Consider the following 22,093-nt stretch of genomic DNA (forward strand, 5'->3'; position numbering starts at 1 on the left):
GATTTTCGGATACAAGACTCAAGAGAAGCATAAAAAGGTAAACAGGAAACAGAAATCATAAGGGATTCAATAAGGTTAACTGTTTACATTCCTACATGGGAAAAGGATACTTGTAACTCCTAAAAACTTTCTTATTATTAGGGCAGTTAGAAGGACTACACCTAGAGGGCACAGGTGAGTTAAATATGATTTGATAATTATCTAAAAAAATAAAATTAAAGGTTGATAAAGAGGAATGCACTGGGAGAAAGGCAAAGGGAGAAGTCAAATGGGATAAATTATCTGACATAAAAGAGGAGCAAAAAAGTGGAGGGGAAGATAGGAGTGTAGTGGGGGGAGGAAGCACTGAACCTTGCTTTCATCAGAATTGGCTCAAAGGTGGAATAACATACACACTCAGTTGGATATAGAAATCTATCTTACCATACAGGAGAGTAGAAGGGAAAGGGGATAAGAGAAGGGGGGTGGGGCTGATAGAAGGGAGGGAAAATTGGGGGAGGTAAAAGTCAGAAGCAAAACACTTTTGAGAATGGACAAGGTGAAGTGGCTCCCTATCACCTCTAAGGACAAATATAAAATCCTGTTAGGCATTTAAAGATTTTCCTTTCATATTTCCAGTTTTGTACACCTTATTGTTTTTTTTGTATAAATAAAACCAATGTAGCCAAGATTAGAAGGGAAGCAGAAAATTGGGGGGAAAACTTTCATAGACAATCTCTCAGATAGGATATGATTGTGATGGAATACTGCTGTGATATAAGATATGATGAGGGGGCTGATTTAGAAAAACATAGAAAGACTTGGACCTATGAAGGAAGATGCTATCCAATCCCAGAGAAAGAACTGACAAATAGAAATAAGAACAATAGGTTCTTACATATGTGTATACATGTATGTGTTTATAGATATGTTGCATGTGTGTGTGTGTGTATATATATATACATATATATACACACACACACATATATTTTCACATTTAACTGTAGCCTTCTCTAGGGGGAGGGGAGGAGGAAGAAAATAAAAATAAAAAGTACACAGCAGAGAACAAAAGAAAACCTAGAAGGAAGCACAGAAACGCTGGCTTGCTTTGAAAACAATGTGTAGGATTTATTACATAGGTTTTTGTGAAATGGAAATTTATTGTTTTATATTGAATCCTCTCTTATGTTCTGCTGTGTATATGGAAATGTTCTTTTCTTTTCTTGTTTTGTATTTAAGTTTAAAATGAATAAAAATTTTATTTTTTATAATTAATTTATTTTTTGTTTTCAACATTTACTTCCATAAGATTTTGAGTTTTTAACTTTTTCCCCCACTTTTCCTCCCCCCTCCCCAAGAAGGTGTGCAATTTGATATGGGATCTACCTATACATAAAATGAATAAAAATTTTAAAAAATTATATTTCCCTCTAAACCATACAGCTAACAAGTTTCCTGATTCATATAGTATAATAAATTCTAGGAGGGACACATTTCACTTAAAATGAGACCAGAATAAATTCAATTTCACCTGGATCTATTTTCCAAATGATATCATACAGAATCTCAATTAATAATTTCAATTATTTAGTATTATATTTTATACAAGGGCTATTTATTCCAAGCATTTCATATTATTGTATTCACTATTTCCAGCTAATCTACTGCCAAAGATTTTAAAGGCGACAGTAATCTACTCCAATTATCATACTTAGGAACACATTGCTTAACAAATTTCTCCTAAGCCTCTATAACTTTCTCTATTGGCTTACATATCAAGCTGCAAATTTTACATTACTTCTATATCTTTCAATCTTTCTATTTAACATCAAACTTCCTCAAATCCTCTCAACATACTTAAAACCTTCTCTTCAATCTTTTTTATACAACTTCTTTTGGTTTGAAAACCCAAACCTCCTTATATCTCTTCCATATTTTCCCTCAAGCCTTTATTATTTTTCTTTCCAAGTCTTCCAAACCCATTACTCAGACTACCCAACTTTCCTTTACATTTCAACCATATCTCAAATTGTATTCATTCTACTGAATATTTCCTTTGCAATTTTAGCACATACTGTTGTTAAACTTTCTCAAGGTAAATAGTTAATTTCAACTCAGGTGATTTTCTTCATTAATTTACCTATCACAATTATAACCTGTTGTTTAACTAGTTATAATTCAGATGTTCTCTCAGCAATCAAAAGAGCTCCACTGTATTGCCTATTCTAGTCCCAGAAGAACTTGTGGGACAAACCTGCTTTTAAAGAGAAAATCATTAAGATGTTTTTAGTAATTACAAAAACTTTAAGGAGGGTTGTAGTGGCTATATGTCCTGTTGAAACACACGGATTCCAGCTTCTTCCAACCCCACTAACAGCTTTAAAAATGCTTGACTACCCTATTAACAATAGACATCTGTTATATTGCCTACAGAGATCAACTCAAAGCAGTTTTCCAAATTAAGGAAGTGTGTCTTTTCTGCTTACTTACTCTTCACTTTTCAGAATTTGGAGAGAGTGAATGAACTCTGTAATTCATAACCCAAGAGAGTTGTATTTTTCAATTCTTACCTAAATTTCATATACAAAGCTTTCACAATGGTAATATACATTTTAATCATATATTGCTAAAATTCTAAAATGATTGTATTTAAGGCCACTATAGAGAAATCTTGATCAAAGAGTGTCTTAAAGGACAAAAATTTATTTTTTGAACACATTTTTGAACACATTGCCCTAATGTCAAATATTGGGTGGGCAAAGATAGTTCCCCAGATTTAAATTGAACATCATCTACAAACTTTAATTTGGGGATCCAATTAAACTTGGAGCAATCACTCACTTCTAAAATTGTTGATGGGGACACCTAGAGAAAGGCTAGGGCTGGGATCTTGCAGTGTGACCTTTCTCTAATTCCTGCCCCTCCTTTTCTTTTTCTTGTCTCAATAGACACACTATACTAACCAGGCTATCCCTTATAGAAATTTGTTTAACAAATTGGTAAACTAAAGGGATCTAGCCTTACATGTAATTTAGCACTTCTGCATAGTTAAAAGCTCAGTTTATTATGCAGGTGAAAAAGCGGGTGTACTATGGAACAGACACACCAAAGCAAAAGATCATTATTTATCTCTAATCCCTGCTCCCACGTCCCTCCTCTGTTTCCTCATTGGCTGAGCTCTCCAGAGTGTACAACTTTCTGGCATGCCTATTACACAACCACTTTCTTGACATGCCCTCCCTCTTTCTACATACATTGTATGTTCAGAAAATGGTGTCTTAGCCCTGTGTCTTAGTATTCATGAGCCTATTAAGCATGTACACTCTAAGCAACGCCTAACTAACCTTTGTCCTACTTACTGACTCCTAAAAGTAAGTTACTTTCCTAGCGGTTGTTTCAATTTTATGGAAATAAACATTTTTGTCATACCTCTCAATTAGTTATATATTCACTTCTAGGATGGATTACAAACTTCTCAATTTGATTTTTAAAGCCCTTTACAACCTGGCTCCAGTCTACCTTTCCAGCCTCATTTACATGTCATTCCTCTTCACTCACTCTACTATGATCGAAATTACAAATTACAAACTGGCTTGTTTGCCCTGCCTCATACGGGATGCTCCATCTCCACGTCTTTGCACAAACTGTCTCCTATTCGTGAACTTCACCTCATTTCCTTTTAGAATGCCTGTCCTCTTTTAAGAGATCTAGGTGGTATGGTGGATAGAGAACTGGGCTTGGAATCAGAAAAACTCATCTTCGTGAATTCAAATGCAGCTTCAGACACTTGTCCAGGGTCAAGTCACTTAACCCTGTTGTTCCTCGACCATAAAACGAGCTGGAGAAGGAAATGGCAAACCACTTTAGTATCTTTGCCAAGAAGACCCCGGATTAGGACTCTACTAAAAGGACTGATCATCACCAAAAAGCTTCTTTTAAAAGTCATCAAGAACTACCTCCTACATTTCTCTCATACAACCTTTCAGTTCTCCACATACCCCCTCCTCCAACAATCTAGTCTCTCCCATTATCTCATATTTTGTATATATTTTTTGTCTACTTATATGTGTACATATTGTTTCTGCTGGTCCAGGGTAAGCAGGAACTGTTCCTTATTTGTTTTTTAACCCTTATTGTGTAGCACATTGATTGCTTGATCATCACAAGTTAAAGATGGTTTCTTTGCTTTTCAATTCATCAAAATACACATAAAATTAACTTAAGTAGCATTCAATAATAGTAATAGTAACAATGATAACAAGTAATAATAGCTAGAATTTTAAAAGTGTCGGAATTTGAACTCAGATCTTCGTGATTTTAAGTCTGCCCACTATACCACCTAATTGGCTTAAATGTTTATTTACAAGTTAATAGGCCACATTTATTTGTCCTTTAGAACACACACTATTTGATAATGTATATAACTTGACTCGTATTTTATACACATACAAGATGATTTAAAAGTAGCCCAAACTACATTCATCTGTCTATGTATGGAGCCATCAAATTTCTACGGTATTAAGAAAGTTATGGATAAATTGAAACCGGAAGGAACCTTGTACAATAACTTACAGCGTTGCAAAGAGACTTACGCACAGGCGCGCAGTCTGAAATGGGCGGGGCGGGGGGGAGGGGAGTGGGGGAGCCACACAGTGCAGCGGCTGCAGCCATTTGGAACACTTGGAGCCACCTGGGGCCAGGTGTCTTCCTGAGTGCTCGCATCACACACCAGAGGGCGCCCCTCTTAACCAAGTCCCCATCGGTTCCTCCTGTCTCTTTCCTCTCTAGACCCGGAAGAGGGAAGGAAGGCGGGGCTGCCTCGACTGCCCGCCCTCTCCCCCTATTTCCGGAGCCAGGGCTTCTCTCGTTGCTGTGGCGACGGGGGAAGCGCGCGCCCGGTCCTCTAGCTCCACGCCCGGGCCGCTGGACCCGGCCGAGGCTCCCTTCGCGGCGGGGCGAGGAGGCGCGCGCAGGACCGCTTGGTGTAAGGGCCGGAGGCCGAGAGGCACGCCATGAAGAAGGGGAAGAGAAAGAGGAAGGGTAGTGGAGTCTGTCCCGTGACCCGAGATGCTGTCACGTGACTCCATGGCTGCTGGGAAGGAGAGGACGAGAGAGTGAGGAGAGGAGGCTGCAGGAGTAGGAAGTGGCCGTGGGTGCTCTGCGGCCTAACCATGGGGACAGTGCTGGACATCAAGATCAAAAGAGCCAACAAAGTGTATTACGCCGGGGTAAGTGGGGGTTTGTCCCCTCAGAGGGGAGGTGTGGAAGTCACGCTCGGGCTGCAGAAGAGAGCTGGATTCACTGCCGTGGGCCATCCCTGCGCTGTTGTGGCAGCGTAGTGGGACGGGAGTCCTGTCTGGGTGTTAATTGGTCAAGAAATCTATCCCTAGTTTGGGAGAGAATAACAATTCTCAGGTAGTCGTGTTGTTTTTCAGTTATTTCAGCCGTGTCCGACTTATCGTGACCCCATTTAGGGTTTTCTTTTCCAGTGGTTTGCTGTTTTCTACTCCAGTTTATTTTATAGATGAGGAAACAGGGCTAAATGACTTGCCCAGGATCACACAGCTAGCTGGTGTCTGAAGCCAGATTTGAACTCGGGAAGATGAGCCTTCCTGACTCCGGGCCCAGCACCCTACCCACTGCGCCCCTAGCGGCCTTCTGGAGTGTTCTAGGCTGGAGCTATCTAGGAAGGGAGCAAATAACATAAAAATTCATGGTAATGTTTTCAGTTTCCATGTTTGGGGAGCAGAAAACTTAATTGGAAACTAGCGGGAAGTTTTACCTTGAAAAGCAGAAATATTCATCTGGTTAGTTGTAATTTAGGATAGGTTCTTAACACTACTCATAAAGGAAGGTAGCAGTGTCTGTTGTTGAATAACACAATAGAGAAAAATCCCATTATATGCTAAATTCTAAAAAAATGAAAAGTATACTTTTCCATGGTAGGAGTCTTTTGGTGCCTTCCCACTCATTATATGAAATATGTTTCAGTTGAAATAGTCAAGTAGATAGAAGTTAGATTCAGCTACTGATAACCATTGTGTTGATTAAAATTGAAATAGACTACAATTAATCATTGTAGCTGCAAAACTAATTATTAGATTTTAAAACTGAAGTTGCTATATTGAGATGCCCTTGGCGTATACTCTAGTCAAGGACATAAAGAAAAGCTAAATATTAAGAGACTAATGAAATATAACAGCTGTATAACATCCATAACTCTTTGAGATTGACTGAAAGAAACACATACTTTCTTGCTACCACAGAACTCGGGGTTGTGAGTTTAACTGAGTATGTAAGATCTAATGTTTTCATGCAGAGTAAAGGAATATGAATTAAAATAACACAATTATTTTTCAGTCACTCTTATTAGGGGTAAAATTCTTAAGTGAGGTGAGTCTCATAACTTGTCATTTCTAAAAAGTGTTGTGATTTTAGTTATGCCGAGAAGTTCATTTTGGGTTTTGTTTTTTTTTGGCTAGGCAATGGGGTTAAGTGACTTGCCCAGGGTCACACAGCTAGTAAGTGTTATGTGTCTGAGGTCACATTTGAACTCAGGCCCTCCTGACTCCAGGGCTGGTGCTGTATCCACTCCGCCACCTAGCTGCCCCAAGAAATTCATTTTGAATCAGCTGTCTATGGTTAAAGAGCTCCAAAAACCACTTGAAAATGTCTCTTGACTTTGAGCACCTGAAATAACCTAACCTGTACTGTGGGTGATATTTCTTAAAAAATAGCAGCATTAGAAAATCTCTGCAAAGACACCACAAAATTGTGGTGTTCATTGACTTAGCATCATTTAAACTGGCCTACACTGCTTCTGATGATTGTTCTCTATGTGAACTTGGGCAAATTGCTTCTATGTTGCCTTCAAATTCCTCATCTGTAAAATGTGGATGTTGGAGTAGATGGACCCTGAGGTCCCTTCCAGCTTAAGATCTTACAATTCCATGTACTCACAGAAAACATTCCATCACTGTGCCTTTGTACAAGCTAACTCTCATGTGTAGAATTCACTTCATTCTTTCTTCAGACTCATAACTCTAAGCTTCTTTCAAAGCTTACCACAAGTGCCACCTCCTCCATTTGACCTTTTCTGATTCCTCCCAGCTGCTAGTACCTTCCTCAATTACTTTTTCTCTATTTTGTATATATTTTCTATTTACTTCATATACCCACACCCCGACACATGCACTGTTCCCTGTGGCGCTCGTTTCCCAATAGCTTCTTCTGGGCAAAGACTGTTATATATTTTGTCTTTTGTATCTCCAGTACCTAGTGCATTGCCTGGCACATAGTAAGTGTTTAATAAATTACTTGTTGTTGAATTGATTAATTCAAAGCAATGATAAATAACACAGCCTCTAAGTTGACATCAACTCATGACTTATCTCTTATTTCTCATCTTCTTGCCACTAAGATCAATTATCTCATCTAATCTCCATCTCTGTCTTGTCCATATAGAATGGACTACATGAAAAACTTTGTCAAGTTTAAATATGGCATTCTACTTATCCACCATTCCATTTATCCTGTCAGAAAAGGAAATGAGGTTGAGTGGCATGATCTATCCTTGATGAAGCTATGCTGATTTTTAATGATCTCTCTTTTCTGAGTGCTCACAAACAATTCCTTTAGTAATATATTGTGAAATTTTTTTTTTCTGGAATGGAAGTTAAGCTCAGGGGCCTGTAGTTTGTGGGTTCACCCTCCTACATTTTTTGAAAATTGAAACAATTTTCGCTTATCTCTAGGCCTGTGACATGACTCTCTTGAGTCTTCCAGGATCTTTTATAAATCATTAACACAGCTCAACAATCACACCTGCCATTTCTTTCAGCATCCTAGGATTTAGTTTGTCCAGATCTGGTGACTGACTGTCTTACCATCACAGAACAAAGATAATTAGCCCAGCATCCTAAGTAATCATTGTAGAGAGTCATTCACAGCAAATAAACATCAACAATACAGACAAAGTTTAGTGCAAAGCATCACTATTCAGGCAGCGTTGCTGTCTATAGGTCTAAATAACTTGAAGAACACATGACATAGGGGCAGCTAGGTGGCGCAGTGGATAGAATACTGGCCCTGAAGTCAGGAGGACCTGAGTTTAAATCCAGCCTCAGACCAAACACTTGACACTTACTAGCTGTGTGACCCTGGGCAAGTCACTTAACCCCAATTGCCTAAAAACAAAAACAAAACAAAAAAAAAAGGAACACATGACATACACAAAATCACATCAGTGTATCATTTCAAAACCAAAGCAAATATGTATAACAGCAAATATAAATAAAGCAGTTATCGGTAGGTCTACACAATAGCAAAATATGCTGTTACATATACATAGCTAACAGTAAATCTAAACAATTAACAAATGAATCTAGCTACAGTACAGGCATAATACCAATATCACGGATGGGGAACCTGTGGCCTTGAGGCCCCATGTGACCCTCTAGGTCCTCGGGTGCAGCCTTTTGCCTGAGTCCAAGTTTTACAGAACAAATACTTTTATTAAGGGATTCTATCTGTCCCTATACCTGTATTGATTGAATGTGTGTATGATCACAGTCTTTATCAGCAGCGTTACGGTCTTGTTTACCTAACGCTTTGCTGGTAGAGCAGCTAGGTTGGCTAGCAGTGGTACTATGTTCTGAAGTGTGTATCTGTACACTAGGAGACTTTGGCTAAATTACTATATGTAAATGGTGTTCCTTCTGGGTTCTATCCTCTACCATCATTTGAACTTAGTTTGGGGGTGCAGTACAGAGAATCTTTTTCACTTGATATGTCTATTTCTAAACCATTGCCTGGGTCAGGCAGTCTTTGACTAGCAATCTCTGGCTTTTAGTCTGTTGAGATCAGTGTCAGTCAGGCTAAACTTGCCCAGCAAAGAGTCCAAATAACTGAGAAGTTGGCAGCAAGGGATTGCTGTGAATTGTCTTTATGGAACCCTTACCAGTTTTAGGAACAATTCTATTTTTGTATTAAACTTTTATTTTATTTTTTGGTTAACAAGCATTTATTTTCCCTCCTCACCTACCCCTACTAAACAAATAGAAAAACAAATCCTTTGTAATAAATATACATAGTCAAGCAAAACAAATTTCTGCATTGATCATGTCTAAAACTACGTCTCATTCTGAATCTTGAGTTTATCAGGTAATTCCCTTTATCAGGAGGTGGATAGCATGCTTCATTCAAAGTTTTTTCTCTTTACAACGTTGTTGTAACTGTATAAATTGTTCTTGGGCTCTGTTCCAGTTCATGTCTTTCTAGATTTCTCTGAAACCCTAACCCTAAATGCACGCTGCATTGGTATTGTTTATACAAAAACAAAATTTTAATTTTATATGATTAAAATTATACATTTTATCTCCTGTGAATCTCCTTCTGTCTTCTAATTTACTTTTGTTCTTTTTTTTAGGCAATTGGGGTTAAGTGACTTGTCCAGGGTCACACAGCTAGTAAGTGTCAAGTGTTTGGTCTGAGGCTGGATTTGAACTCAGGTCCTCCTGACTTCAAGGCTGGTGCTCTATCCACTGCGCCACCTAGCTGTCCATCTGATTTACTTATGATGTCACCCTTCACGTCTAAATCATGTACCTGTTTGGAGCTTGTGTTGGTATATGGTATGAGGTGTTTGGTCTGTACCTACTTTCTGTCAGACTGTTTTCCAGTCAAGTCTGTTCTTTACACTCTGCCACTTAGTTGCTTCATTTGATCAAGAGCTCCTTTAAGTTCTTCAGTATTTCTACCTTTGAAAGTTTCTCTTGTCTCCTGCCTTTGTATTTCAAATGCAAGAGAAAAGAGTTGTTTTTAAACATTTTGATTTATTATTTGTTTATTTTTAGCATTCTTTTCTTTTTAAATTATGAGTTTCAAATTCTCTCCCTTTTCCCCACCAATCCTCCACCCACTAAGAAGGCAAGCAATATAATATTAATTATACATGTGAAATCATGCAAAACATTTCCATGTTAGCCATATTTTTCTTAAAACAAGAAAAATAAAGTAAGGAAATTATACTTTAATTTATATTCACCAGTTGTCTCTCTGAAGAGAGAGAACTCATTTTTTTCATAATGAGTCCTCTGGAATTATCTTGGATCATTGTATTGATCAGAGTAGCTAAGTCTTTCACAGTTGATCATCATTGCACCATTTTTGTTACTGTACACAATGATCTACTAGTTCTTTTCACTTTACTTTGCATCAGTTCATATAGGTCTTCCCATGTTTTTCTGAAACCAGCCCCCCTCATCATTTCTTATAACACAGTAGTAGTCCATCACAATCATGTGCCACAACTTGTTCAGCCAACCCCTAATCAAGCATCCCCTTGATTTCCCATTCTTTGCCGCCACAGAAAGAGCTGCTATAAATATTTTTGTACATGTAGGTCCCTTTCCATTTTCTTTGATCTTTTTGGGATAAAGACCTAGTAGTGGGTGGTAGTAGAACCAGTAGCTGAGTCTAAGGTTACGCAGAGTTATATAGCACTTTGGGCATGGTTTCAAATTGTTCTCCAGAATGGTTAGATCAGTTTACAAATCCACCAACAGTTTATGAGTGTACTTATTTTTCCTTATCCCCTCTAGCAGTTGTCATTTCTGATAGGAATGAAGTGATACCTCAGAATTGTTTTAATTTGTATTTCTTTAATCAATAGTGTCTTACTCCAACCTTTTGTTGACTCTGCCACGCCAACATTTGATTTGAGATGTTATTTTAAAATTGTTATGTTGGGAATGTTTAAAATTGGGAATATTGGGAAGAGTTGAGCTAGGTAGCTGCCCCTAATTTGCCGTATTGGCTTTGCCCCAAGAAGAGTCTTCTGATTTATTTCTTATTATCTCATTGAATCATTGAGTTCCTTTTGATTGATTCTTTTTTTCAGGCTGTCACTTAACTGAATAAGTTGTCTGGTTTTTGCTCTAAGCCATTCTCTTTCCAAAAATACTAATTTTATTTTTTTAATCTCTTGTTTCAGCAGTTCCTTCATTTTTTCAGTCCAGTCTTAGAGTTGTTGTGACCAGTCATTCTATTTTCTGAGGTTCTACCTGTGATTATTTCAGAGTTATTTCCTCTTAGATTCTTTTTTGGAATTCTCTTAACCCCTAGTCTTTCTTTATTGCAGTAGGAGTGAGCTGTTTACTCTTACCTGCTACTTAGTTTTTGTATTTTGATTTTGTGCTATGGCCCCTCCTGTATGGTAGTCCTGTCTTTCACTGCAGTTCTAGAATGGAAAAATGAAAAAAAATGAACCAATCAGGACTAAGTTCTGCCTCTGCTGGTGTCTGGAAGCGACTGTCCAGTGGTCTGTGGGTGGGAAACTGACTGCTTTTGGCCACAGAATGATTGCCCCAGTCTGCGACTGCTGTTTTTCCCATGGGCAGGCATGTGAACATGAATGATGATTCTTCAAAAATAAAGGCAAACTGAGACTGACTTTCAGGGGAGATAGGAACCAAATTAAACGTGTTAGCAGGACCGGTGACACCAAGCCATTCACACCCAGCATTCTGTAGACTTTCAGGAGTCTCTGAGATGTTAGGCAGAAGAGGCTTGATAGGGAAGCATCCTTGTTATGACTCTGGTAATCTGTTGTGAGATAGTGCTGGTCATCGTTCTCCCTTTCTAGCTGGGCCAGATAGGAGAGTTGAATGGGGATGCTGTGGGGATAATAATGCCCACGTGTGATAAATCCTTAGTTGCTGGTGCAGTCCCTTTGTCTCCTGTCTAAGTTTGTACCGAGGAGGGTCAGCAACTCTCTCAGGGAGGAAGAGCCAGACTACTTGCCAGTGAATGCAGCCTGCTGTTAGTGTGAGGGCTTTGGATTTGTCCTGACACCTCTTAACATCTTTGTCTATAATGGAAGAAGGGAGACGACTATCAGGTGTGACAACCTATGCTTGGGGAACCAGGAGGGAGACCCACCTCTGAATTTGTTGTAGTGCATTTACCCATACTATCACTCCTCAGTATTGTGGGTTAGCCACAAAATCATCCCTAATCCCCACAGCAGAGAACATTTCTCTTAGAGGGTCTGTCAGGTGGTTTCAGAGCAGGCGGTCAAAGAGAGCAGGATGGGCTGAGTGTCTCTCCAAGCCATCAAAGTCCATTGAAGGGCAGCACAGGAGCTGCTCCCTCCTTGGCCCAAATGTGTCAGTTTTGCAAAGATCTCTGCAGTGTCTGGGGATTTTTTAGGAGTACAGTGACATGGGCAAATGCCAGCAATTTGACAGAACTCAGCAGGGGATGGCTTAAAGGCCATCTCCAGTGGGGTATTGTCTGTTTAGCCAATGTCATAACCTCTTTGGCTTCTACATTAGGTCTTTGAGCAGAGGCTAGAGCTCAGGGCAAGCTAGGGACCTCCTTTTCTCCTGATGTTCAGAAAGGCTATCAGTATCTGCCTTGGTGATTGTTCTTTGAGTTGTCACCAGAATGGTTTGGAGTAGACCCTGGAAGTAGGTATTCTTCAAGGAGTCCTCAGTCATCTCATCGAGGTTGGGATTGGGATTAGGGGAATCTTTAAAAGGATTATTCTTAACCACCCTTCTTATTGAAGGAATTGTAACATTCTTCTTCCTACCTTGCTTATCTTGGTGGCATGAGGTTGCTTGCAGATTCCAGCATAGCTCTTTAGGGGATTTACATCTCTTAATAGAACAGAGGAGTTGACACAGGTATATGCAAGAATGAATTTAAACTTGCTGAATGTAAAAATTGAACTTCAAGTTACTTAGGTTTAGTAATTGCTTATTTTATTAGTTTAGATGTTGGCACTGCTTGTGTTGCCCATATTCTGATTTTGTTAAAATAAAAAGTTGAACTGCCAAAAAAAGAAAGAAAGAAAGAAGACAACCAAACCTGGAAAGCCTTGTGCCAGGGGTTAGCGGTCAGAAACCTTGTTGACTGGGTTCTCTTACAACGAGGGAAGTAGCAACAAAAGCAGCAAACTCTGCACTTTCCTTTAAACTGTCATCTAATTCAGGCCGTTTTTTTTTTTTTTTTTTTTTTTTTTTTTTTTTTTTTTTTTTACAGAATAACTTTGGCTTTGATTAGAAGGCAGCACACATTCCTTCTAATTCAGGAACCCAAGGATCTCTGCTTGTTGCATTATGTGAAACAGCCCATTATACAAAAGGGAAGTACCCCTTCAGTTATGTACAGTGCCCCTAATATTATACTAATGACTCTCCAAACACTGGCAGAGCATTCAAAATACTGTTTTCCAATCTCTTAATTCCTTCCCATATGCTCAACCCCAAACTACTAATTCTCCTTCCTGTTTTCCAGAAACCCAGTCTCTTTTTCCAGAAACCCTAATTGCTTTATTTGGCCTCACCACTGGAATTAAAGGAAAGACCAGGGTTGGAGATTCACAGGAAATTGGTACTTGGGAAGCTAGTACAAACATGAGTTTTATTATGTGGTACAGCAAGTAGGCAGAAGAAACACATACACACACACACACACACACACACACACACACACATACACACACTCACATGCTATGGCAATACAGACAGAGATTTGTCCCTCCTGTATGCAAAGAAACTCACCCAATTCTAGGGAGAGGGAGTCATCTTGGGGAAGTACAGGCTCAAAATAGGGGACCAAGCAGAAAAGTTTTATATCCTAAAAATGGGCTTGGTTGAGAACAGATAATCAATGCAAGATGTGGAAGAGGGCATTCCTAATCAGACCCAGATGTTTCTTGGAGTTATCTATCTATACTGGGCTTGGATGGCGTGGGAGTAGGGAGACCACAAATTGGGTGAGGGTTTGAGTTGATTATCTTAAGGCCATCAGGAAAGGAGCGGCTCTCGAGTTAAGTACAATTGACAAGCGATTAATGACTGTTTGACACAGGGTTAGCTTGGGTCAAAACAATGGAAAAGTATAAAACGGTGCTATTACCTATATATTTCATAAGCATTAGAATCATTTAGGCCACCATTAGGACCGCATCAAATAATATATTTTAAACAATCACAGTTTTCACAAACAGCCATTCATTGTCCTGAACCTTTTATCAGCATAAGTTTTAATGTATTCAGTTTCTGAACTGTGCTGATTCACCTTTCCTCAGTGATTCTAGTAACTTGTTCCCAGGGCTCACAATGTTGATGTCAGACTTAGTGTGGACACCAGATTGGCTTTAGACCTGCTACAAGTCAGAACTACTGAACTCGGGTGTTCCACCAGCTTCAGCCTCCCCAGGGCAGGGACCATAGTTGTGTACCACCTTACCTGGCTATTAAAAAAAAAAGGCGTTATAAGCTTCATGTTTGTTACTTTTTTAGTTGTTTAATTTTATTAGTAGTTTGTTTTTTTTTTTTAACATTTGCCACTTCTCGTTGACTCCCCTTTTCCCAGATAGAATTCTTCTTTGTGACAAATAAGTGCAGCGTATCAGCCTCATGGTACATATAGTCTATCACCTCTCTGTTGAAAAGTCCTCTGATAATGATAGATTGCTGCATGAGTTGTACAACTCCTTGAGCGGTGAAGTCTTTCAGTATTGTTTTCCTTTACATTACAAATTGTGAGTGGCCATCATACAATTTGTTCTCCTGTTCTGTTAGCACCATGTATCTTCTGTAGCACGCATTTGCTTTACTTTCACTTAGATTAGGACTCAAATCTGTTAATTTTGTTCCTTGTTACATGAGCAGGGATGGTTAAAGGTTTGATGGGGAAGAGGATTGAAATTATTTAATAGAACGAAACTAGGAATTTTCTAGGCCTTCCTCAGCTTGTTGGGTAAGAGGTGTCCTAGCACGTGGTGGAAAGTCAGGGGGTGGGGAGGTGGAATGCATAGGGAAGGACCATCTTTCCTCCACTCAGAGTTCCTATTACACTAGAAGATACACAACATCTGATACTTTACTTTAAAAAAGATATGGTTTGCTTGTGGATGTGGGCAGGGTTGTAGCTTGTGAGTTATTATGAACTAGTGGAAGGATTATCTGAAATTAGAGGGAAAGTTGTAAACGAGGTGTGGATGGTTGTGGCAGTTTTCTGCATTCTAACTATTTCTTGAAGACGAAATCAAGAATAAGCAAATGGAAAATTTGTGTTGTTTAAATCATTCTCTAAAACATCAATTGTTTTGGAACAAATTTGTGTTTTTCAAAAGAAGCTTTGTAGCAGAACTGACGTATGTGTATTGGGGGGGGAGTAATTTTCCAGGAGGAGTCATGTTATTTTTAGAAATATTTTTTAAAATACCATACAAACTCTACTGATTTTAAGGACCTTCAAAATTGGTGTAAGGATAATGGAAAGGAAGTTAAGAAGTTGTTCTGTTGTTCTTTGGTTTCAGTTGTGTCCAACTCTTCATCATCCCTTTTGGGGTTTTCTTGGCAAAGAGGGTTTACCATTTCCTTCTCCAGCTTATTTTACAGATAAGGGACTGAGGCAAACAGGGTTAAGTGACTTGGCCAGAGTCACATAACTAGTGAGTGTCTGAGGCCAGATTTGAATTTGGAAAGATGAGTCTTCCTGACTCCAGGTCTGACACTTATCCACTTTGCCATCTAGATCCTCCAAGTTAAGAAGTACCATCCAGTAAAGAAGGTGATATTATTGTTAAGTATTCTTAGGTAAATTGTCTATAGTAGGGGCAGCTAGGTGGCGAAGTGGATAGAGCACCGGCCCTGAAGTCAGGAGGACCTGTGTTCAAATCCAGCCTCAGACCAAACACTTGACACTTACTAGCCATGTGACCCTGGGCAAGTCATTTAACCCCACTTGCCTAAAAAAAAATAAATAGTCTGTAGTAAAATCTTAAATGATTGAAGGACCATCTGAAATCTTGCTTTTAGATAGACATCGAGCCTTAATTATACATCTGGAAATCTGGGAATTTTTGGAAATTTTTCATATAGGTTTTATGATAACCTTTGTATTTTATTAACAATGTTGAGTACTTTTTATGAAGCTTATTTTACTGAGAGGCTTCACCAAATTTTTTGCTTATGTAATTGGGAAAAGTTAACGTGGAGTAGTGGATAAAGAGCAGGCTTCAGAACCAGGAAGACCTGAGTTTAAGAACTGTCTCTGTCATATCCTGGCTGTATTCACTTAACCTCTTTGTATTTTAGGCAGTTATCTAAGACAAGGGTTCTTAAAACTGGACTCTTGAACTTTTTTTTTTGCTAGTGACTTGCCCAGGGTCACACTACTCTTGAACTTTTAAAAAAATATTTTGATAACTGTATTTAGACATAATTGGTTTCTTTTGAAATCCTAGGTATTTTCTTTTATGTATTTAAAAATCTCATTCTGAGAAGGGGTTTTTAGGTTTCATAGGCCTGCAAAGGAGTCCATGACCTAAAAAAGGTTATAAAATACCCTTACCCTAAGACTAAATTGGAAAGAAGGTGCCAACCTGCATTGTATAGGGAAGTTTCCTTGTACCAAAAAAAATCACAGGTCATTTCTGTCCTTATTAGTAACTAACAAATAACTCCACTGGGTCATAGAAATCTATCCTGCCCTACAGGAAAATAGAAGGGGAAGGGGATAAGAGAAGGGGGGAGGGGAGATAGAAGGGAGGGCAGATTAAGGGAAGGGGTATTCAGAATGCACGCCATCTTGGGGTGGGGGGAGGAATGAGATGGGGAGAAAATTTGGAACTCAAAATCTTGTGGAAGTGAATATTGAAAAGTAAAAATAAATAAATTAATAGAGAAAAAAACAAAACAAAAAAACCCAAATAACTCCATTGGGTCTGACTGTGGTTTTCCTTCAACTTAAAAGATCCCTATGAATGCTAATACATAAATTACTTAATATAAATTACTTCATTTGAAGTCGTGAAATTTAACATGTCACCAGAATCTTTGTTGTTGCTGTAATAACAAACATTTGTTGGGGTTCTTCAGTCCTATGAAAAGGTGTGTGGATAGGTTGGACTTATTTTTAGAACTTTATTCTTGGCAAAAGTGAGTCAAGGTGAACAAGCCCAGTTAATTTACATTGTGACTCTTTTTTTTCTCTTTGTAGGAAGTGCTCTCTGGTGTGGTCGTTATATCTAGCAAAGATCCAGTACAGCACCAGGGAATTTTATTAACAATGGAAGGACTGGTGAACTTGCAGCTCAGTGCCAAAAGTGTTGGTATGTTTGAAGCTTTCTGTAACTCTGTTAAGGTAAGAATGCTTACATTTTGAATGACTGGGCTGATGTTTAAAAAAAAAAATCACAGTGGTTTCTTGATACTACAAGTAGAAGAGTATAGTCATTTCCCATTATTGTGGGGGACTTTCATAAACAGAAACTTGATTTAATCCTACAGTTTCTACCTTCAGAGGTAGCTAGGTGGCTCAGTGGATAGAGCGTTGGGTCTAGACTCAGGAAGACAAGTTAAAATCTGGCTTTTGACACTTACCAGCCGTGTGACCCTGGCAAAGTCACCTAATCCATTTGCCTTAATCCACTGGAGAAGGAAATGGCAAACCACTACACTGTCTTTGCTAAGAAAATCCCATGGACAATATGGTCCACAAGGTCAAGAAAAGTTGGACATGACTGAACAACATATTCTCCTTCACCTAGCCCATTCATTGAACTATTAATTGATCTCTAAACACTACTTCCTGTTTCTATATAGACCTTTACTGAAGCTGTTATCTCCACGAAGGGTCCTTTCCCTCAAACTCTACTTATCAAAATTCCACTTCATTATTTTATTACTTCCTTCTAGTGCCATACTCTTCTTCTAAATCACCAAAATTTGTCTTATATTTCATCTTTCCTCCTAGATTGTAAGCTACTTAAGGGTAAAAAGCAGGAAGTTTTAAAAAAAAATTTTTTTTGGTTTTTATTTAGTATTTTATTTTTAGTTAAACGTAAAAACAATTTTTAACATTTATTTTTAAAACAAATTCTCTTCCTCTCTCCTTACCCCCTCTCATTGAGAAGGCAAGCAGTCTGATATAAGTTATACATATGTACTCATGCAAAACATATCCATAGTAGTCATGTTGTGAAAGAAAACATAGACCAAAAAAAAGCTCAAGAAAAATAAAGTTTTAAAAAGTGTGCTTCAATCTGTATCCAGATACCATCAGTTCTTTCTCTGGGGATGCACTTTTCATCATAAGTCCTTCGGAGTTGTCTTGGATCGTTGCATTGCTGAGAATAGCTAAGTCATTCATAGCTGATCATCTTACAATATTGCTGTTATTTTGTACACAGTACATTTTACTTTGTGTCAGCCCATGCAAGTCTTTCCAGGTTATTCTGAGAGCATTCTGCTCATCATTTTTTATAGTACAATAGTATTCCATTATAATCACATACCACAGCTTGTTCAGCCATTCTCCAGTTGATGGACTTCCCCTCAACTTTTATTTCTTTGCCCCCAGAAAATAGCTCTTATAAATATTTTTGTCCATATAGGTCTTTTTCTTCTTTGTTTTTTATCTCTTTTGGGATACAGACCTAGAAATGGCATTGCTAGGTCAAAGGATGTGCATGGTTTTGTAGCCCTTTGAGCATAGTTCCAAATTGTTCTACAGAATGGTTGAATTAGTTCACAACTCCACCAACAGTGCATTAGTGTCTCATTTTTCCCACATCGCCTCCAATACTTATTCTCCTTTTCTGTCCTGTTAGCCAGTCTGATAGGTATGAGGTAGTACCTCAGAATTATTTTATTTGCATTTCTCCAGTCAGTAGTGAGTTAGAGTACTTTTTCATATGGCTATAGATAGCTTTCATTACTTCATCTGAAAACTGATTATATCTTTTGATCATTCAATTTGAGAATGGCTCTTATTTTTAGAAATTTGACTTGGTGTTCTATGTTTGAGAAATGAGGCCTTTATCAGAGAAACTTGCTTCAAAATTTTTTCCACAGTTACTGTTGCTAACTATTTTTCACTCCATCCTTTCTGCTCCCCCCCCCCCCCGTTTATTCTAGTCTCTCTCTCCTTTCACCCTGTCCCTTCTCAAAACTGTTTTGCTTCTGCCTACCCCCTCCCCCATCTCCTCTCCCTTCTATCACTTTCCCACCCCTTCACTTATCCCCTTCCTCTCCTACTTTTCTGTAGGGTAAGATAGATTTCTGTACCCAATTGAGTGTTTATGTTATTCCCTCTTTGAGACAGTTCTGATGGGAGTAAGGTTCACTCACTCCTCATCTCTCCCCTCTTCCCCTTTACTGTAAAAGCTTTTTCTTACCTCTTTTATGTGAGATAATTTACCCCATTCTACCTCTCCCTTTCTCTTTCTCCCAGTACATTCCTCTCTTACCCCTTAATTTTATTTTTTAGATATCATCCCTTTATAGTCAATTCACACCTGTGCCCTCTGTCTATATTTACTCTTTCTAACTACTCTAATAATGAGAAAGATCTTATGAGTTACAAATATCATCTTCCCGTGTAGGAATGTAAACAGTTTTACCTTATTAAGATGCTTATGATTTCCCTTTCCTGTTTACCTTTTTATGCTTCTCTTGAGTCTTGTATCTGAAAGTCAGATTTTTCTATTCAGCTCTGGATTTTTCATCAAGAATGCTTGAAAGTCCTCTATCTCATTGAATATCCATTTTTTCCACTGAAGGATTATATTTGGTTTTGCTACGTAGGTGATTTCTTGGTTGTAATCCTAGCTGTTTTGCCCTCCAGAATATCATATTCCAAGCTCTCCCATCCTTTAATGTAGAAGCTACTAAATCTTGTGTTATCTTGACTGTGGCTCCATGATACTTGAATTGTTTCTTTCTGGCTGCTTGCAATATTTTCTTCTTGATCTGGGAGTTCTGGAGTTTGGCTGTAATATTCCCAACAGTTTTCATTTTGTGATCACTTTCAGGAGGTGATTGGTGGATTCTTTCAATTTCTATTTTACCCTCTGGTTCTAGAATAATAGGGCAGTTTTCCTTGAAAGATGATATCTAGGCTCTTTTTTTTGATCATGGCTTTCAGATAGTCTAATAATTTTAAATTCTCTCTTCTGGATCTATTTTCCAGGTCAGTTGTTTTTCCAGTTAGATATTTCACATTGTTTTCTATTTTTTCATTCTTTTGGTTTTGTTTGATTGTTTCTTGATTTCTCATAGTCATTAGCTTGCATTTGTTCCATTCTAATTTTTAAGAAATTATTTTCTTCATTGAGGTTTTAGACTTCCTTTTCCATTTGGCCAGTATTGTTTTTTATGGCATTTTTCTCCTCATTGACTTTTTTGGGCCTCTTTTACCATTTGGAATATTCTGTTTTTTAAGGTATTATTTTCTTAAGGTGTGTGTGTGGGGGGGGTGTGTATGTGTGTGTGTGTGTGTGTCTCCTTTACCAAGCTGTTAGCTCATTTTTCATTATTTTCTCGTATCACTCTTATTTCTCTTCCCATTTTTTTCTCTACCTCTTACTTGATTTTCAAAATCCTTTTTGAGCTCTTCCATGGCCTGAGACCAATTCATATTTTTCTTGGAGGCTTTGGATATGTAGGAGCTTTGACTTTGTTGTCTTCTTCTGGTTGTATGTTTTGATCTTCTTTGTCACCATAGTAACTGTCTATAGTCAGAATTTTTTCTGTTGTTTGCTCATTTTCCTAGCCTATTACTTAACTTTCAACTCATTATTAAGGACTCTGCTTCCATGGTGGAGAGCACACTGTCCTAAACTTTAGGGATTTTGTGTAGCTGTTTTCAGAGATAATTCCAGGGACCTGTAAGTTTTTAGTTTTTACAAGGTGGTATGATCAAAAGAAAGGTGTTTACTCCTCTCTTGGCCTGTGCTGTAGTCTGTGAATGGCCGCAAGCACCCTTTTCTGCTTTGGAACTGTGAGGAAGGTCCTCTTCTACTGTAGCCACAAGCTCTGCTTATGCTAGTGCTCCTTCTCACCCCAGCACTGCCACCCAGGGCTGCGATCCAGATCCAAGTATGGGCAAAGCAACAGAGTTCTGCCTCAGTGCTAGCAGAAAGACCCCTGTAATCTCCTTCTGATCAGTTGTTTGAACCCCTTACCATCAGTGGGCTGAGAGATCCAGAAGCAGCCACTGTGGCTACCACTGCTGCTACTCCCAAGGCCTGCTCCTGGTTTGCTGAGGCTGGGGCTGTGCAGGTGTGGCTTGCACTGGACTGAGCTATGCTGTCACCTAGGTGCGACAGATCTTTCCTGCTAACCTTCTAAGTTGTCTTTGGTATCTGTGGGCTGAGAAGTCTAGAAACTATCACTGCTGCCAGTGATTTAGTCACCTTGAGGCCTACTCTGGGTTTGTTGCACCCTAGTCTACATGCTGGACTGTGCTCCTCTCTCGTCATGGTACAGTAGACCTTTCCTGCCAACCTTCCAAGTTGTCTTGGGCTGGAAATTTGTTTCACTCCATCATTTTGTGGGTTCTGCTGCTCTAGAATTTGTTTAGAGCCATTTTTTAAAGGTATTTGGAGGGGTTTGGGGGAGAGCTCAGGTGAGTCCCAGCCTTTATTCCACCATCTTGGCTCACATCACAGTTCCTTGATATCATCCTTTTGTTCCTGTTCTCTTTCAGAGTCATTGTGTGTTGCAGCCTGCTCTTGTCCAATATGCACCTCCATTCCCATCTATGTGAATTTAGAATGAGGTTCATTGTACATTTTTAATGTACTCTTCCAGTTTACTTTTATTGATCATTATAAAAAAACTTTAAAGAGTGAAGTAAATGCTTTTAAGAATTATTGTTCAAAAGTTAATTTAAGTGTAGAGTTTTTGGTGGTACCTGTGAAGAAAAGGTTACAAAAGAGGAATTTAAAATCAGAGGACCTGCTTAATTACCAAATCTAATGGTCTTTTCTGAATTTTTATTATATGGTAGTAGTGAATCACATACGTAAAGAACATGTGGCCAAGGCCAATTCACTCCTTTGATACTTCCTCAAAGTCCTTTCTTGCCTATGAAGTCCTTATAGTGCTCCCTACTGGGCGTAGTGCCTCAGCGAAACAAGTTGCTCCGTTGGTCTCCCAGCATCTACTCCAGCAGGGGAATGCAGTTCCTGTGAGTCCATGGCCAACTCTTCTTTGCTGCCACGGTCATGGTCCTTGAAGCAAGTGTGTGTCTCTGTCTGTGCTTGGCTGTGGCATGTCTCTGAAACCTCAGGTCTTCCTCAAACTCTCTT

The 22,093-nt window shown here is 38.7% G+C and overlaps 1 protein-coding gene across 2 annotated transcripts in view; it reads left to right on the forward strand.

The window, feature by feature from the left end:
* Positions 1 to 5,036: 5,036 nt before the first annotated feature.
* The window catches only part of VPS26C (VPS26 endosomal protein sorting factor C), a 52,687-nt gene continuing 35,630 nt past the window's right edge, over positions 5,037 to 22,093 (forward strand). The window contains exons 1-3 of one of the 2 annotated variants that reach the window (XM_027875452.1): positions 5,056 to 5,207; positions 9,407 to 9,446; positions 16,999 to 17,142. In XM_027875452.1, the coding sequence (XP_027731253.1) occupies positions 17,068 to 17,142 (75 nt within the window). In that variant the 5' untranslated portion in view covers positions 5,056 to 5,207; positions 9,407 to 9,446; positions 16,999 to 17,067. Of the gene's footprint in view, positions 5,208 to 9,406; positions 9,447 to 16,998; positions 17,143 to 22,093 lie in introns of both variants that reach the window. The other variant, XM_027875451.1, reaches the window with a different exon arrangement.

The sequence above is a fragment of the Vombatus ursinus genome, unplaced genomic scaffold (assembly GCF_900497805.2).
Source record: "Vombatus ursinus unplaced genomic scaffold, bare-nosed wombat genome assembly UNPS02014809.1, whole genome shotgun sequence".
NCBI lineage: Eukaryota > Metazoa > Chordata > Mammalia > Diprotodontia > Vombatidae > Vombatus > Vombatus ursinus.